This window comes from Vombatus ursinus, unplaced genomic scaffold, assembly GCF_900497805.2.
Source record: "Vombatus ursinus unplaced genomic scaffold, bare-nosed wombat genome assembly UNPS02000577.1, whole genome shotgun sequence".
NCBI classification, from domain to species: domain Eukaryota; kingdom Metazoa; phylum Chordata; class Mammalia; order Diprotodontia; family Vombatidae; genus Vombatus; species Vombatus ursinus.
In genome coordinates this window covers 10022287-10041612 of record NW_020940355.1, presented here as the reverse complement: position 1 = coordinate 10041612, position 19326 = coordinate 10022287, and the positions used below count along the sequence as shown (strand labels likewise).

The following is a 19326-nucleotide window of genomic DNA, read 5'->3' as shown; positions in this document are numbered from 1 at the left end:
TTACCTCAGTTATTTCATTTGAGTCTCACAGCATCCCTGGATGAGTGTCATAGTGGGATTTGCTCCATTCCATATACTTTTCCGGGAGTGGACTTTGTGTATCCAGAGATGTCTGTTCTCCCTACAAAAGTCACTACTGAGTGACCCTGTTGCTGTTATTTTGAATAAATTATTGAGAGGTTGTTCATAAATTGTGTGTGTGAGTGTACCCAGGTGTGTGCTCGTGCCTTCATTCTGTCTACCTTTGTATGCGTGATTTCACTTGTCACAAAATCTGGGATGGCAGTTAGTCCCACATGCAGCCAATCAGGCAGAATGTCCAGCTTATAGTTGAGGACTGTTAATGATGGAGGGACTGAGTCTCCTTCCACTTCTGGACACTTCTGATTGTTATGAATTTTCCCCTAATATTTCTGACTAATTCTGCCTTCCTGCAGCATCCACTCATTGAGCATTGTTTTCTAAAACTTTCCTTGCAGAAAACCTTATCAGTGTGAATAGGAAGAACAAAGCTATTTTTGATAACACTGTTAGGAGGTGGCATTTTTAAAGTATTAATTATACCAGTATCAAAATATACTGGGTCAACTATGTCACACAATGGATAGAACGTCAGGCTTGGAGTCAGAAAGACTGATCTTGAGTTCAGATTTGGCCTCAGACACTAGCTGTGTGATCCTAGGCAAGTCAATTCACCTTGTTTGCCTCAGTTTCCTCATCTATAAGATGAGCTGGAGTTCAATATGGCAAACCACTCAGTGTCTCTGCCAAGAAAACCCAATTGGGGTCATTAGGAGTCGGGCATGACTGAATCACAATACTCAAAATAGAGAAAACATCAAATTAGTTGTCACCTTGTTTATCATCTTCTCCCTTTCCCTTATTTTCCCTTTAATGATAATTTAGGCAGTTAGTAACATTAGTAAGAGTCACTCTTGACCTCTTGATCAGAGCACTGGCAGGATTCTATTTTCTTATAATAGAAGGAAGCTGTTTATAGTGGCTAATTGCCTTGGTGGAGCTTTCTTTGAAATAAGCATTTATTAAGTACCTGCTATGTGCCAGACACTATGCTAAGTGCTTTTTAAAATTATCTCATTTAATTCTTACAATTCTGTGAAGTGCTGTTATTATGCCCATTTTACAGTTGAAGAAACTGAGGCAGACAGATGGTCAGTGATGTGGCCAGGGTCCCACAGCTAGAAAGTGTCTGAGACTGGCTTTGGACTCTGGTCTCCCTGACTCTGAGCTCAGTGCTGTAGCCATTGATCCACCTAACTGTTTCTGAGCAAAGGAAATTGTGTTCTTGGCTTCAAGAATAGCTAGTCATTTTCCTGCACAATTCCCTTCCCCCCTGGTTTAATAAAAATCATTTGGGGGGAAAAAAAAAAGCTTATATAGTCCTGTGAGAGAAGAAGCTTACCTTACTGTAACATTACCATTATTTTGCTAGTTTAGAGAATATTTTTACTCATAAGAAATATGTTGTAGACTTTTTAAAAACTCAGAAATGCCTAAAATAAATGTATGGCATTGTATAATATCAACATATTTTGTATTTTAATACCATAATAATTCAGACTTCTTCTCTGGTATGAAGGGAGGGCAAAAAATGTTATGCAGATTTTTCACACCCCTGACCCCCATGATGTGGAAGGGATAACTGTATAGTGCTTTGTAAAAAATATATATACACACACATTAGCTATTAAGAAAAATAATAATAAAGATCTGAACACAGTAAAAACCATTCTGTATTTATAGTAACCAATTTCAACTAAAACAAGCATCCTAACAAGTATTCATTTTGCTTTTTAGAATGTTTTGCCATTAATAAATATTGACTAAGTACTTGATATGTCTAAGGAACTTGAATACAAAGATAAAAACATAACATCCCCTACCTCAAGGAGCCTTATGTTCTATTTGGGTTATAACTTGTACATCTGTACGTAAGTAAAAATAGGTAGTAGAGGGAGATAGCATGATGCACCCAAGAAATTTGGGAGAGCCTTCACAGAGAAATTGGCATCAGAACCAAACCTTGAAGAGGAGGCAAGCTCAGGATTCTAAGAAGTTGAGGTGAGGGAGGAATGTATTCCTGCTAGCAAGGGCATCTTGTGGAAATGTGCGACCCACGGAGATAGAATATCGTGTTCAAGAACAACATTCTGGTTGGCCGGAAGGTCGAGTTTGTGAATGGGCATAATAAGAAACAAAGCTAGAAAAAGGCTAAGTTAGAGCCAGGTTCTGGAGGGCATTAAAGCCCAGGCTGTAGGAGAAATACCATGGTTAGACCTATGCCTTAAGAATATTATTTTGGCATCTGTGTGGAGGATGGATTGTTGAGCATTTTCTTGGTAGTCATGCTCCGTTAGCAGTTGTTACCAGTTTTTTATTGGAAAATTCCGGAATCCATTATGGTTATAGTGAAAATGTTTAGGCATACTTAGTTGTGTTTTTTTTGTTTTGTTTGATTTGCTTGTTAAATTTTTTTTAAAATCAAAATTACCAGTTCCATTGTAATCTGAACGATTTCACATGTAAATGAGATGCTTTACATTTTTTCAACACTTGGAGGGTTTTTGTTTTTGTATTTTTCAGGGTATTTCTTCGAGTTTATTGGTAGTAGATAGTCCCCATCTCTGTCACTCCAACACAATGCAATCAAACCACAAGAGCAGAATCATCCAGATCTCAGACTTGCAAGAGACTTCAGAGGTTAACTAGCCTGACCCACGTCTGAGGAGAAATCAATCTCTTCTACAGTACTGTCGACAAGTAGTCATCTAGCCTTTGCTAGAAAATCTCTAGTGAGGGAGAAAGTCCAAAGCTCCCCAAATCCACTCTTGGAGAGTCTTATCACCCCAGTCGGTCATAGATGTGCTTTATTTAGATTTTCCACCTGTACAGACATTTTAAAAATAAGGGTAGCTGGCAACTTTAAAACACTTTGCAATCGAGACTTGAATGCTAAGTCTTCGTTGTTCTCTCACTCTTAAAGAGGGTATAATTTTCCCTACTAGAGTCACTTGGAACTCTAGTGTTATGGGGGAGAATACTTTGTGTAATCCTTAGCTGTATTTTTGTGGGAAGGTCTTTACCTTTGGGTAGGAGAAAGAACCATTGCTTGAACATGTTGGTTCATCTTTTGGACCATTGCACGAAATTTTCTTGTTTCTTATGTACTTATAAAGTTGAATAACTCTGTTCCTATTACACATGCTTAACCAACCCTGCTAATTCATTAAATTATTTATTAAATTAAAGCTAATTTATTAAAATGAAGGATAATGCCCTTTTGATAAAAGAAGGCTAACGATGGATTGGGAGTCAGAGGACCTGGGGTTGAATACCATTTCTGCTGCTTTCTACCTTGGTGTTTATGCCTCAGTTTCTTCATCTGTAAGCCCTCTTTGTCAGTGCTTTAACCTAGACTCCTAAGTCATCCTTCAATATCCTTAGAGGATTCTATCAGGGGAAAAGGTTAAAAGTGTTAAAGGCAGCCTATATTAGTACTGTGAGGCCTGTGTTTGTCCTGTATCGAGAGCTGTCCTGGGATCTGGGGTTAGTCTCAGAACTGTAGGGAAGCTGCCTACCTGCATTGGCAGAGGCGCTGTCCTCATCCAGGCTTTCCCTCCATTAATAAAATCACAGTTCCATTCCCCATCCCCATTAGTGCTTAACAAGAAAATTCAATTCCCTATTACATAGGCTTTAGTCATGCTCATAACCTCAGTTATTAAGATTTAAGATGAAAATAATATGTAAAACTTTGTAACTCTGTACAACTCTTACAACATCCTGCTTGGTATAACCTTGTTTATGGCCAATTCAGTCAATAGGAAGCACTTGCTATGTGTAGGTGCTTGAGGTCCATCTCCCCCCACCTCCCCCGTCAGGATTTTATCTTCTATGAAGATCTCTTTCTGCCTCTGTCTCTTACTACAACTGTATCTGTGTCCTAATGAGTAACTCTCTAACAGGGTTCTTTTCTGTCTTCTTGTGTGTCTGGTGCTAAAGTAGGAGCCCAGTTTTTGCTTTGGGCAAATAGGGTTACTTATTCCAATTGCACACACAGTATTAAAATCCTTTTTGACCTGTTGGGACAGGTTGGCAGACATTCCATTGTTTTCAGACAATAGGACCTCCAAGTTGAACTGGCTCCAGAAAACAAGTGCTGCTTTTGTACAGTAACACGAATTTAATGCCAGCGAGTTGATTGATTCTCTGTCATGTTGCTCCCCACCCCCAACCCCTCCCCCGTGGATGCCTTGTAATGACATGAAGCTTGCATTTAAATTTCTGGCTCATGATCAGAAACTTCCTCTTGCTCTGCAATGACATTCTTCCTTCATTTAAATTCCTTCTCTTCCCACTCCTGTGGGGACAGCGATTGTCTAGTATTTGATTTTGGTGGAAATGTGTATTTTTCAGTTACTCTTGGTAGTATGTCACATTGTCACATTGGCATCCTTTTGGGTTATCCTCCTTTGTTTTTTCTCTGTGCAGACCTTTTCTGTCTATTCTACCTGGGGTAGTTCATTGGCCATATAGGGGCCAGAGGGTGGGGAGGGGTCTGCAGGACAGCTGGGCAAGACTGTGTGTTGCTATGGAAAGCCCACTGACTGAGGAACTTTTATGTTTTCCTGTTCACCTTAAAAACAGAACAACACCTCCAAACACTAGGTTATCTCTTGGCATTTGAACGTGGTATTATCAGGAGCCTGTCTGAAATCTCAGGACTGCGTGGTCTCTGCTGCCTTCTTATACCACAGAGATGAGAGGGTGGAGAGCAATGGGACCTTGTCAGCTGTATGGAAAAGATAAGTTATTTTCCTTTGGGGCATGGCAGGGGCTTTTACTGATTCCCTGTCTTGTATTTGCATAATGCCTTTATCCAGAAAATAAAAAAGTTTGTATGGATTTTGAATGTAAGTTTATAAATATTCCTTTAGGAGAAACAGGGGAGATAATTTTATAGGATTTGTTGATTAGGCAGCTGAGGTACATAAAGTTTAACTTTGCAAGTCAGCAGAGGAATTAAGATTCGAATATAATTGGTTATCTTTAGAAGAGACATAGCTCTGCAGTTTTCCATAGATGGGACTTGAATTTTGGGAATGTATCTAATGGCGAAACTTCCTAAGTGAAAACTGTGCTGTGGCTTTTGGAAAATGTAGCAGGCCTCCTTTTTTAGAGATGACAAGTAGGTTCAGAGACTTTTCTAAGAGTATTTTGTCTTCCTTTTCCCTTTTCTTGCAGTATGTCAATGTATGCAAAGATCCTTATCTCTGCTGGGTTGGGCTGGTTTTAAATCCAAATACTAGGACTATTGGTTTAAAGAACTGGCTTGAGGTGGTATGCAAACAGTTGTCTAAATGCCATTTAACTCTGGAGTATGTGTCTGCAAATCAGGATATTTGTCTCTGCTCATTAATATAAAGCTGTTTGTATGTGAGTACAACACAATTTCCTAATGCTGTTCAAAGCCATGAAAGAAACTGGTCCAATTATTTCTTTTAATTAGGGACAGTGTGACAAGGACTTCTTTACATCAAGCTTTCTCTCTCTTCTCTTATGTTCACAGGGTTTTAGTCTTTTCCTGTGAGAGTGAATATTTTTTTCCTTTCCCTCCTCTCCCCCTCTCAAGAATCTTACAAATTAAGACAAAAGATAATTACTCAGAAGAGTAAAACTGGCAGGTTCCCACGACACTTAAAATTAATGAGCTGTTGAGTACAAAATATACCTTGTCTTGGGTTCAGTCTCCTTTGCCCCCTGTCCCTCCCTTTCTTCTCCCCCCACTCCCCCCACCACCCCTTTTTAACACAAGATTTGACTTTTTGGCTGTGTTTGCTGTCTTGACGTTTTGCAGCAATGAAGTAGCAATATGATCTAGAAAGCGGGTCTGTTAGAACACAGGTAAAGCCTGATTCTGCCATGTCATCCTTGCCGCTGCCCCCCTCCCCTTCTACCCCCTTTACATTGTCACCAACTGGAGTAGTATCTGGCAGCTTTCAGGTCCTTCCTGTTCTGTCTTATCAAATTCTGTTTGCTTTGTGTTAATGATTTTTTTAAAAGTCAGTCATTCAGTTTACTTTAGTGACACTTTGTACAAAGGTTGCTATCCTTCTCTCCCCTCTTTCCTCCACACCCTATGATTCCCTCTTCTCTCTTCCTCCATCCCCTTTATAGTTTGTAGAAAGCTACTGGTTGGCAGAATTTGTTAAATGATGGCATAGAGTATTTGCCTCTAAGTTAGCATTGAGTGGAATTAGAAACACTTTTAATTTGTATTGATAACTATTTTTTTTGACATTGCCTCAGTTTCCTCATGCCCTTACCCCTCTGCTTTCACTTCCTAGAGAGCCATCTCATATAATAAAGAATATTTTTTAAGAAAAGAATAAAAATCAACAGCAGCAATCAGTACCATTTTCCTGGTTCTGCTGACTTCACTCTTGATCGTTTCACTTAAGTGTGCATTCTGTATTCACCCTGTTAGTCGTTGTTCACAGCACAGTAATATTCCATTATGTTCATGCATTACGGTGTGTTGAGCCATTCCCCAGTTGATGGCTATCTACTTTGTTTCCAGATCTTTGCTTCCCCAGAACGTGCTGCAGGAAGTATTTTGGTGTATATAGAAGATATTTATCCAATTTTGGTATTTGTTGTGAAATAGGATAATTATTCAGAGTGATAGCCACCTAGAATGGGGACTGCCTGTGTGCTTGTCCAGTGCCTTGGCCTTCCAAAGGAATCATTAAATGATATCTACTGTAATTGATTGTACTTTTGGGGATATCTGGAGGTGAGAGGAGAAACCATGTCAAGGTCTTTCATGTATACATTTGTTTTAATGTCCTTAGATCTCAGAGGTACTCGTGAGAAATAAGACTAGTATGGCAAGCAAAAAAAAGTAGAAGCAGAAAAAAGCTTAGGATTTGAAAAGGGGGAGGGAAGGAAACAAATATTTCTTAATCTCCTACTATGTGCCAAGCTTTACAAATATCCCGTCATTTGAAAACCAGGGACTTTGTTTGAATCCCCGCCCTGTGATCCTGGGCAAGTCACTCCTCATCTGTAACATGCAAGATTTCTGGGTGATCCCTGAGGATCCCTTCCAGCCTATGCACCAGTACATGTTACACTAATTGCACTGATGTGGCATCAACAAAAGACACCATGATGTTGGAGTGGTTTCCTTCCCTCCCAGTAAAGGAACTGTGTTCCTTGTTCATAAAATCCATAGATTCTCTGTAATGACTCAGATATATAATATGTTTGCCAAGTACTTTGCTCACCTGTGAAACAGAGAGTATAATTATAGTGGCCCTTTTAAAAGAGGAACAGACTGAGATTCTGAGAAGGTAAGTGACCTACCCAGAGTCCCCCTGCTGGGAAGGGATGGAGCCAGGATCCCTGACTCCTGTGGTCTTTTCTTTTCGTTCGTCAATATCGTTTGTTGCTAGGTAGAATGTTAGAAACCAGAGGGAGCCACTGGGAGTTTGTGAGGCAGAGAAGGACATACATGATCAGACTTGTGCTTTGCAAATATGAATTTAGTGGCTCTGTCCTTTCCAGGTCTAAGATAATTTTAAAGCTTTTCAAACCTACCTTCCCAGGGGTTACTACGCTTCCCTCAAATTCATGCACTCTAGGATGCAGCCAGACCAGGCCAAGTTGTTGTTGTCCCCTGTACGTGACATCGCATTTCTGCTCTCCGCTTTTTCTGCCGGATGACCTTCTATGCCCAGCTTCCTGCAAAGGTCATCTCAAGTACCACCTCCTCTCTGATACCTTTCCTGACTCCCCCAATCTCCTGAGATTATTTTTGTATTTACTTTTCATATATTTTGTATCTGCTTTCCTGTTGTTTCTTGTTGCTGCTTAAAGGCCCAAGGACTGTTTGTCTTATGTTCCCAGCCCATTAAGAAATGCTGCGCGTTGTGGTTTGAATCAAGTCCAACGCCCTTCATTTTTCTCCATGAAGGGACTCAGGCTTGAGAGTTTCCTGCTTTCCCTCCCACAGCTCATAAGTGGCTGTGATTGGCCAACAAGGGATGGTTTATAGTCCTGATTTTTTATAAAAATCCCATTGTTCTTTGATTTCTTTTAAGATGTTGCTTTCTGTTTGTTTGTCTCAAACCCTGGTGCAGATACCACTAGCTTGGGTGTGATTGATGCTTTCTGACCAACCATTAGGTAACATGGGTTTTCTGGACTTTGGTTTTCTAGAATGTGGCTTTCCTTTATTTTCAAAGTGGTTTTTTGACATGGAAGGAAGCAGAGACAAAATACTCAGGGTGTCACATTGAGAGTTGAGTCCCTAGAGCTCACAAACAGCTCAGGTGCATTGCTGAGGAGTGACATAAAGAAGTATGACCATGATTGGAGGGAGAGAAGGAATCTTAAATTGTTCAGATACAAAGGGGCATTGGTGGACTGAAAACTAAATATGAAACGAGGAAAAGCAGTGAAATCTTCCAGTAGGACATTTAAGGAAACATTTGCAAACATTTGTAACTGCTGTCATGTTAATGTCATGGTAAGGGAAGGATACTGACCCGTAAAACAGGTGCTGATGTCATTGGTAGTGTCATGTTACCCATAGATGAGTCAGAGGATGTTTTATTGACTAAAATTCAGGCTCTTAGCAGGCTGCACAATCAACAGAATTAACAGGAACACGTGATTCTGCCACGTTTGAAAATGAATGCAGTTTCCCCCATTGTTTCCAGTAGTATATCAAGAGGATTGCATTATTGTCTGCTGTATGACGGAGGTAGCATGGTGAAATGAGTAGACTCCTTCCCAATTTGGAGTCAGAGATCCAGACTTCAAATCCTGGTTTTGTCCCTTTTCCAAACTTTACCTTTCTGGGCCTCAGTTTACTCATTTGTAAAATAGAATTGGATAAGAAGATCTATAAGGTCTCATTCATCTTGATGATCCTGTGAGCCCTGTAAGATTAATATTTTTCTAGCCCTCAATTGTCCTGTGATGATAATTGTGCTAGAATAGGTCTGGCATGGGCCGGCACTGTGGGTTTGTAGGGAGGACATTTTCCAGCAAATTCTTCCACAAAGGAATCTGTTCTGCCTTAGCTGAAGTATGTGATACCAAAAATATACTTGACTTTTATTTGCATCATTCTGCTTAGAGGGTGGTGCCTGAAGGTTTGCCACATGCTTACGTTTTGATTTTGTCTCTTTCATTCACTGAGGTGAATTTTGAACATTAGGGTACCTGATAGTTGTGTTAGGTTTGGGGTAAGGGAGCAGTTGAGTTATTTCATCTTTCTGGTGTTTTAAAGAAAATTGACTTATGTTTTTGCCAAGGTTAATTGGTATTTGTGGAGCTGTGACTTATTTAACATGCAGCAACTCTGTTCATCCCTTCTAGTGTTCAACGGTTCCAGCAAATCCTCAAAGGAGAAGGAACCTGCTCTGAAACACAGAAGCAAAGAGGCCACGCCAGGGAAGGAGAAGAATAGCGATCCCAGGGCTGAGAGCCGGAGGGAACAGGCTGCTGCTACCCACCCCCCCGGCCACAAACACAGGCTCCTCAGCTAAAGGGCTTGCTGCTAACAACCACCACCACACTCTCCACAGATCGGCTCAGGACTTAAGGAAACAGGTAACTGCCGGGGTTGTAGTTGGGATCATGGTAACCTGGCAAAGGATATACATCTGTGGTCAGCATCATTCTTCTTCACCAATATACTGTAAGGGGCCATTTGAAATCAAGTATTAGTATTTTGGGTAAAAAAAACAAAGAAAAAGAGAAAATGGGCAGGGATTGATACTGAGACATGAGAGAGAATGAATATTATATGCAGTTCCTATTTCAGTGCCATTCTGGCATAGGGTTAGAGGAGTATGGAGAGACCACTTTTTTTTTTTCCCTTGCTTACTGATACTTCATTTTGAACAGAGAACAGGTAGCTTGGATTATATTTAAACAGAGGCTAATAATTATGACATCTATGGCCAGTCTTGTTCTTTTTAAACTCAGCTCTCTGACTCTTATTTTTTTGTCTCTAAGATGTCTTCATTCCCAACATTCTAGAGGCATCTAGATTGCTAAACAGCCCTCATTTGGCGGGATGCTACTAAATTTTCTGTGGTCAAGGGATGCCCTTGAACCTTGAGCACTATCTGTGAGGCCAGAATGTGGGTGCTTTTGAACTTTGCCTACCAGCAGGGGATAAAACTGCTTGGGAAAAATAAAGTTCTGCTTATTCATGCTACCCCACCCACTCAGTGCAGTCAGCAGCTAAGCTTTTCTTGATTGTTTCCTGGCCAATTTGCTTAGGGGTCCTGTTGGTTCCATGGGGGCATCTCTTTAATGATGCCTTCTCTGTTGTTGTAGCTATCCACAGCATTCATAAGCACAGTTTATAAAAATGGAGGCCCTGCCTCAGCCTAGCAATTCTCTCAGTCCTAAGAGGCAAGAGTAAAGGAGTTACATGTTCTGGGACATAGATCCCAGAGTATGATTATCCAGGTCACAAGGCATTTCATTGGCGAAATTAGGATCATGACCTAGTGTCCCAGGGTCACCACTCCCTTAGACATGTAGTGAGCTTTGCAGATTTAGTGGACTGCCCTCAGAGCTCCATTTAAAGTAGAATTCTTCCTTCATGTCAATGAACCTGTTTTCCAGGATTTAAGGTGGGAGGGGGAGGAGTCCGGGGGAATTATTTCATATCATTTTTTGGAGGGGAAGAAGGAAAGATGTTATTTGATAGATCCTTCTCCAGTGGTTTTTAGAAGATAGTAATGTGGGTACAAGGTTTTCTGTCCCATCTTTTTGTTTTCTGTGGACAATGGGCAGTCTCTCTGTCATCTGCATTCTACAATCTCTCTCTCTCTGTTAGATTTAAAAAGTCATGAGCTTCTCAACAATCTTCTTTGAAGTGTTAGACCTTGGACAAACTAAGTTGGTGTTGCCTCAGTCCCTGTTGTTCCTATCTCTGAATCTTTATAGCATTTATTATCTGGGGAGGTTCAAGTAGTGGGTCTTGCAGTTTTACAGCTTTTGGCTAACATGTTGCTAAAAGCCAAACCTTACATCATACCGCTGTCCATTGAGGAGTTTGAGGGGTGGACCCAAGGTTTGTTTTAACTGTCTGGTCCATCTTTGTTTGGATAACGTACATAAAGTTCTTTGGAGATTTTTGGGCGCTATGTAAATGTCATTGTTATTTGGCATGGAAGCTCATCTAAAAAAAATTGGTGTTTTTTTTTTAATGAACAGAAATCTTTTTTCTGTCTTCCTCCTCTCCCCTTCCTGAAAGGAAATAAAAAGAAAAGAAAAGAAAAATGGATTCCTTGTCAAACATAACTAATTCCCACATTGGCCATGTCCAAACAATATATGACTCAGACTATACCCTCAGATGGATACTAATCTGAAAGGTTGAGGAGAAGGCTTCTTTGGCTTCAGGGAAGTTGTGCTAAGTCACACACTTCTCTGAAGTTTGCTTTTGTCAAAAAACAAGGTTCCCCTGTTTTGGGTTATTAGATCTCTTTGGGACTGCTTCGTAATCCAAGTCCAATAGTTTAAGGGATGTAGGTTCAAAAGATAACCATTCATCTCTGGCAAGTCATGTAGAATTCTACTATAAATACATTTATTTTCAGAAATCACATACATGGAAACAGAAAAGGAGAGATGATAGATGTCAGTTTTCATTTGGCCGTCCTGGTTTTTCCTTGTCACTCAGTCAGTAGACATATATTAAGCACCTTTTATGCACCAGGCACTGTGCCAAGTGCCAGGGATACAACAAAAGGCAAAAAACAGCGCTCGTTCATAATCTAGTGAGGAAGACAACATTCGAACCACTGAAATAAGAAATAATCAAGAGGGGAGAGTCATGGATGACTTCCTGTAAAAGATGGGCTTTTAGATGGGACTTGAAGGAAGCCAAGAGCTGGAGGGAGAGCATTCCAGGAATGGGGGACTGCTCTGAAAGGGGACTACTTAGCTACGTTGTTTTCTTTGAAGCCTGTACACCCTGTGTACAGTGGAAAGAACGCTGTATTTGGAGTCTGAGGACCTTGGCTCTAGATCCACCATTCTGAATTTATTCATTCCCTGTGTGACCTTGGGCAAATCACAGAGCTTCTCTGGATGCCATTTTTCTCAAGTGCAAAATTAGGGGGTTAAGCAACAAAATATGGATGAAGTACAGGTAGGGGAAGTGGAGGGCTGGGACATAGACATTATTTACCTGGCTCTGCCTTGCTTCCATTGCTTAGTAGTGTCTGTCTGTCTCTTTCCCCCTCCCCTGCAGATCTCTTTCTTTCACTGGATTGCTCTTTCACTCTTCTGATCTCTTTTTCTGTTCTCTCTAGATCTCTGTCTGTCTCTGGATCTCTCTCTGTCTCTGCTTATCTCTGCTTAATGTCAGACTTCATAGCCAGAGTTATGCTCCTTGGATAGATTTACAGAACTGGCTCAGGGTCCCCACGCATCTGCAGGATATGGGCTTTCACTATGTATGTGCTGCATGCAGACTTTGGTTGTGGTGTTTGTGCAGTGTCTTGAAATGCTGAAATATACCTAAATCATACAGGCAAAGATAGCAATAACCAATACAAATGTCTTCATGGGTTGTATGTTAGTCAGCCTGTCCCTCTGCACCTCTTGCCCCTAAAGGGCAATCATTAAAGCTTGATGATCTAGAGCAGGGGTTCTTAAATCTTACATCCATGAACTCTAGGGGATTGGTTTTTTGAAAAAAAATCTTGATAGCTGTAATTCATTATGATCAGTTTCTTTTGTAATCCTATGTGTTTTTATGCATTTAGAGACATTATTCTTAGGGAAGGAAGGGGTCCACAGTCTGCTGTAGTGGCCAAAGGGGGGAGGTTCATGTCATTAAAAAAAGAGGTAACCTCTATTTTTAGTAAAGCACTAAAAGTTAGTCTCCTCGCCCTGTCTCTAACACTGACTTTTTGAGATCCTGCCTCCCCATTTCTTCTCAATTGGCACATGAGAATTAATTCTTAAAACAACAACTTTGTGAGCATTTTGCCAATGCAGTACTGATGGAAGCTGTTGATAACAATAACAATGACAATAGTAAAAAAAAAAAAATGACATCTGTGAGGTGCTTTAACATTTGCAAAGCTCTTTACATACCTTATCTCATACTGATTCCCTAGTCGAAATGAAGACCATTTTGGCTGTCAGCTGCTTGCAGATGTAGGCCTTTAGGAGTTAAACCTTTGCAATCTAAATGAGACCAACTGCTGTGTGTGTGTGTGTGTGTGTGTGTGTGTGTGTGTGTGTGTACATGTACATGTGTAAACACAGTGTTAGAGGGAGATTTGCCTAACACCATGGTAATACTTGGTGGTAGGTAATACTAGGGGTCTAGATGTAAGGCAATAACTCTATCAGGCTCCTACTTGCTAAATTTCATCAACTAGGATATTAAAATAGATTCATGATAGCTAAAAAATAAATTAGTGTGTGGTGAGTTTTACATGCTGTAGAGGACCCGTAACCATAGACCTCAGCTCGCAGGAATGTGAGATTTTCCCTACCCTCCACCCCCTCCTGTGGAGGGACCTGTCTCACCCTCTGCTTTTTCTAGTAACTAACATTGTATTTTTGTTACAGGCAAGTTAATACCGCTTGTCATAACAATAATGCTTTAATTGCCATCGGTGCAGTATACACTTCTCTATTCGATGTTTTGGGTGTGCTGGGTTCTTCACAATGGCACTAATGATGTTTTCCCTTCTGTTGCCTAAAATAGCACATCATTTCAAGCGCAGTAACAACTTCAAACAAGGTAAAACAAATGCGCTTACGAGCTTACACCTAGAGAAGGTTTGGAAAGAACAGATGTATCCCTGGGATTATAATGAGGACTTTTTACCTGGATAAAAAATTTGGGCACTTGCAGTGAACCAGATTGTGAATAGATTTGATAGGTGTTTCTGCTTGGGCAGTGAGGTCCCTCTGTTTTCATTCCAAGCTCTCCAGAAGTGGGCAGAAAAAAAAAATCTGATTTTTTTTTTCTCATTGGCAGACTGAGCAGATGCAAATGAAGTTGAAGTGGTCTTTTTCCAAGTTGAAAAATAGTTTTGTCTGGGGAAGGTTACAGATGATGGAGAAGAGATTTTCTTGTTTGCTTTAAATTTGCTAGTCACTGTAAAACACTGGGTCCTCCTTCCTTCTTTCCTTCCATCCAAAAGTAATTTTTATTTTCCTTGTGTCAAGACAGTAGGGTTGAGAGGCACATGTAGGAATGGAGCATCAGAAAACAGTCTGGTTTGAAAATGAAGGTGTTATCAATTTGTATTCTGTCTTGCACGAATGCTTTACTTAGCAAATATATACCTTGCATTTGGGAATTTCTCTGGTGATTGAAAGTGAAGGAGGCTGCTATAGAAAGAGCTAGTGATACTCTGCAGGTGCCAGGCTTTAGTTGATGAGAATAAGGTGAAACCTTTTGCTTAGCCATTAGTTGAAAAACGTTGATTTTGTTGTTGTTGAATCTTCCGTCTTTTTAAAAGAAAAGAATTCTTTGGGTTGCCAAGACCCCTAGCACATTTTGTCGTCTGATGACTTTACGTTCAGATTTTTTTGGAGGTGGGGAGAGGGTGGAGAAGCAGAGATCCTAATTCAAAATAAAGGATGTAAAGCATCACTGGCCACCAAATGTTTCTCTCTCTTTAGCTCACTCACTGGCTGTCTCTCTTCTGGCAGGAGTTGGGTGGAGAAATTCAGCTCAATGGTTCCCTCTAGTGGGGTAAGAAAGCACTACAAAATTATCCTGTTAACAGTGTAGGAATTATATAGCCTACCTGCCTCACAGATATCTTGAGAGGATCAAAATATTTCTATTCACTTAGCCAAAAACTGCTTGTAGGCATAAATTCATCGTTATACTTTTTAAAGATTCTGAGTTATGAATATGTGTGTTTCTACAATCAAATGGAATTGATTGCACTGTTGTACTGAGTATACCTAAGAATTGGAAGGAGTTGCGGGGGACATATACTTGAGCTAATCACATTGCCATATATTGGGTGTTGTTTTTAAAATGCAAATTCTGTTAACAAGAGGAAAAAAAGGACAAAGAGAGGTTTCATGTCCTGAGGGATTTCATATTCCTCATCTTATATATCATATATCCCCACTGCAGAGAAATGAAGGTATTATTTTACTGCAAGACTAAGTAGTATTAGTAACATCCCCTTCAATGCGGCTTTTAGAAATCTCTCAGAATGATGTTGAGGAGAAAATACTGTATCCCGGTAGTATTCATCTCAGTCTCATGTATAAAAGGGAAATTTAGTTTTATGGTGATTGTGACTGGTTATCCCAATGACTCTGCCATACCAGTGTGGTTGAGAGGGTTGTAGCCAAAAATTGTAGGTGATAACACAGGTGATTGGGTGAGGGATGTAGGGGTGGAAGATGAGAAGAGACTAGAATCTGTAGAAGAGTCATATGCATTGGCTCTCTTAATTTGTGATTAGAGCTTGGGTTTATGGAATTCTACTTGGAAGACTTGTTGCTCCAAAGCTTCATGGCTGTTCCAGGAAGAACCTGGGGCTGGGTTCTGGTGGGTTTAATTACCCCTTTTCCTTCCCTTGGACTCCGGCAGAGCAGCCTTCATGGGAACTTTTTATTCTCCTTGAAGATGCAAGTGGAAATGATTTTTCCCCTTGATCTTACAGACATCTTATTTTTCATTAAGTTGGTCTTGTCTGTAGGTTTGGGTGGGGGAGAGCAAGTTTAAAAAAAAAAAGTGCATGCCAAGCCCAGTCCTGCTCCAGAAGTGAGAGTAGTCCCATAAGAGGTTATCTCAGTTCACACCAAGGTTGGTTTTAATGAGTGCTGAAGTGTTCTTGCCCTAGCCAGCTTCATGCTAATTCTCAGATGAACTAAAATACCTTCTCTCTTATGTGCTCAGTGTAAGCACTGCCTCTGGATGTGGATCAGTGACACCAGATCCCCCTGTGGTGAGTTGGCCATGACCTGTGTACTTTCTTAAGCTGAAACTCAGTGTGTGTGGTTTTGTTTGAGATGGCGATGGGGGTGGAGGTGGGAGAGTCCATCAGTAGCAGGGTAAGAAAATGCCATCCTAAATTATTTTGTTTTCTTTGGTACCCATGATATGTTGGATCCTCAGGGACAAGTACTGGCAAAGGAATGTGCATCTTTTTGTTAAGCAACTAGGCAGGTCCCAACTTTTACCACCCAAATGGGTAGATGACCTCTGGGTGCATTTTCTCCTTGCTTTTTAGGGATGCTAGCTTGTTGGGAAGATTTCCTTTGTAGGTGCAATCTTACTAGGGGTATCACTACATTTACTGGTAATCTCTGGGCGGTATGATGTTGGGGTAAGGCGGGAGGAAAAAGGGAAAAACTAAATGAAGCATGCCTTGTTCTAATCCTGGTGTGGAATGATGAAAGTTCATCCCTCTTCCAAGTCAACCACATAGCACGGGGGTGGGGGTAGGCATCCATTTTGTCTTTAAGTTTGCTGTGTTGGCATGCGTGTACAAGTTTGTAGTAGTCACTGTTTGAATATAGTTTTTATTAAATGAAAGTAGGAGGGGAGGAAAGGGATACATTCACTAATATTTCTAATAGAGAGTATGTTTTTAGGCTATATACCAGGTAGATAAAAGGTCTGGGGCAGCTCGGTGGATAGAGCATGGGCCCTGGAGTCAGGAGGACCTGATTTCAAATCCAGCATTAGACCCATGATACTTCCTAGCTGTGTGACTCTAGGCAAGTCACTTAACCCTAACTGCCTCACTAAAAAAACAAAAAAACAAAAAAAATAAAATAGGGATGTCTGAGATAAATTTTTGGTATGTCACAAATTATAAAAGATAACACAAAGTGTCACATTTCTTCCCATTTAAAGTTAAAAATGTTAGCAGCAAATATCTTTTGCCATTAAGGAGTGGGTATTCTTTGATTCTACCAGCATTTCACCTTACCTTTTGGCATATCTGATTCCATTGGGCCTACAGAACAGTATAACATGTGGTTTTTGGGGAACCAAAGTGAGCTGGAAAGGGATTCTTACAAATCATCTAGTATAGCTATTTAACTTTTACAAATAGCTAATATTGATATAGTATCAATATTAGTTTAAGGTATGCATTTCATTTGATCCTCCTAACAACCACCCTAACAGATGAGGAAACCAAGGTTGAGAGAAGTTAAGCATTTTATCTAGGCATCACACAGCTGATAAGCAGGATTCCCACTCATGACTTCCTTACTCTTAAACCTGGTGCTCTATTTACTATGCCATTAGCTGCCCAGAGGAGTATAGTGTTTTGTTCAAGGATCATTTGCTAAAATAGCTGGCACCTAGGTATCTTGATTCGTAGTCTAGCCTTTTTTCAGCAACCTTATTCTTAAACCTCCTGCATGCCCTGCAGGGGATGAGGTCTGTGCTTACCACAGGTAATGTGAGCCCCAGACACATACCAAGCCCAGACCTTCATCTTATCCAGGCAGACTTGTGTGTGGTTGGTCCACTGTTGGACCAACTCTATCATAAGCCTAGAGGTGTAGAGATTCTTTTTAAAAATTTTTTTCTTTACACCTGCACCTAATAGCTTGGGGGAGGGGCACATGTGGTAAAAGGGACTTGTTTCTACCAGTAATTGGAGAAGTAGCTTTCTAAAGATAAACACAGTGTGGTAGAGTTTAGAGAAAGGGTGTAAGTAGAAAAGTAGAAGACTACTTCAGTGATGGATATTTAAAATAGATCCTAAACGTAGGTTTCCTTTTGTACTTTAATTTTTTTTATGTAGTTCTCATTTTCAGTGTTAGAATCATGTAAATTTTTTTTTTTCAATTTCAGAGATCAACAAGGCCAGCCTCCTTATTTTACAGATGAGAGAATACTAAGGCCCAGAGGGATTTAGAACTGGGAGGGACCTTAAAGTAACTATGGAGTTCAACCCCCTCATTTTACAGATGAGAAAATTGAGGCCATAAGAGATTAAATGACTTCTCTGAGATCAGAGTTAATATGTGACAGAGGTACGATTGAAACCAAGACCTAGTACTCCAAATCCAGTGCTGTCTCCTCTGCACCATACTCTTAGTAACTTGTCCAAACTCATCACACTATAGTTGGTGAACCCAGTCAGAACTAGACATTTGGCTTGGATGATAGCAAGCTCCTGGGTTCCATTCTTGTTTTGAGGTTATGGCATGTTTGGTCTCAATCTCAGGGTTTGATCAGCTTCCTACTTGCCATGGCGTCTCACCATCAGCCTCACTCTGTGACCCATATGTGAACATCAATGCTGGTTCCAGGCCAATTGATTTTCCCTCCCCCCTTCAGCAGTGGAAGTCAAACGTAATATGGAAGTTTAGCTAGGTTGGAAGAACAGGAACCATAGGTGAAGCCTGGTCAACAAGGAGGATTAGAAGGTTTTCATTGTGCTAGAGATTAGGTGCATCGCTTTTTTTCAAGGAATTTTCAGAGCCCAAGATGAGCTCAGAAATAATAATGATCATAGCCAACATTTATATAAGAGCTTCAGAGTTTGGAAAGAGATTTACAAGTATGATCTTTTTTACAGATGAGAAAAGAAATAGGGAGAGAGAAAAGAGAGACCCTGACCAACCCATGCTCTCACCCAAGCCTAGCAAGTGAATGAGAACCTGAGCTTAAGAATCACAAGTGTTTGCATCTAGTTTTTTTGATTTTTCGTGTGTGTGTGTGTGTGTGTGTGTGTGTGTGTGTTCGTTTGTTTTCTCTTTCACACATGGAGTCTGTTCTTCTGTGATGGGACCATGTAACATGAAGATCATCAGCCTAGGCTGTGACTGGTAGGCACATCATGAACTCCCTACATTTTATGGAAGAACAAAGCTGTGTGAATAGACATTTATTTTAAAACACACTCAACACAACATCTAGTTGCAAGTTACCCAGTCTAGAGATCTGTATCTAGATAGCTATCTCTCAGTATTTATTGAGATATATATATATATATATATATATCTCAATCCATAAATGTATCTATTAATAGACATAGATAGGTAAAGATAGAGATCAATATTGATTTATAGCTATGTCCCTATCAACAGAAATAGATATCTCCATAGAGATATCTATAGATATCTGTATATATGAATCTATATCTGTCTATATCTGTATAGACACAAATCATTACAGACGCAGACTTGTCTCAATATATAGCTCAATACATACAGGCACACATCGTGATAGATGTAGACGTATCTCAGTATCTCTTGCTGTATGTGTGTGTGTGTATATTGAGACGTGTGTGTGTGTGTGTGTAT

At 40.3% G+C, this 19326-nt stretch overlaps 1 protein-coding gene across 1 annotated transcript in view; it reads left to right on the top strand.

The window, feature by feature from the left end:
- The window catches only part of JARID2 (jumonji and AT-rich interaction domain containing 2), a 308221-nt gene that overhangs the window by 242396 nt on the left and 46499 nt on the right, over nt 1-19326 (top strand). The window contains 2 exon segments of the mRNA XM_027876570.1: nt 9412-9550; nt 9552-9645. Coding sequence (XP_027732371.1) covers nt 9412-9550; nt 9552-9645 — 233 coding nt within the window.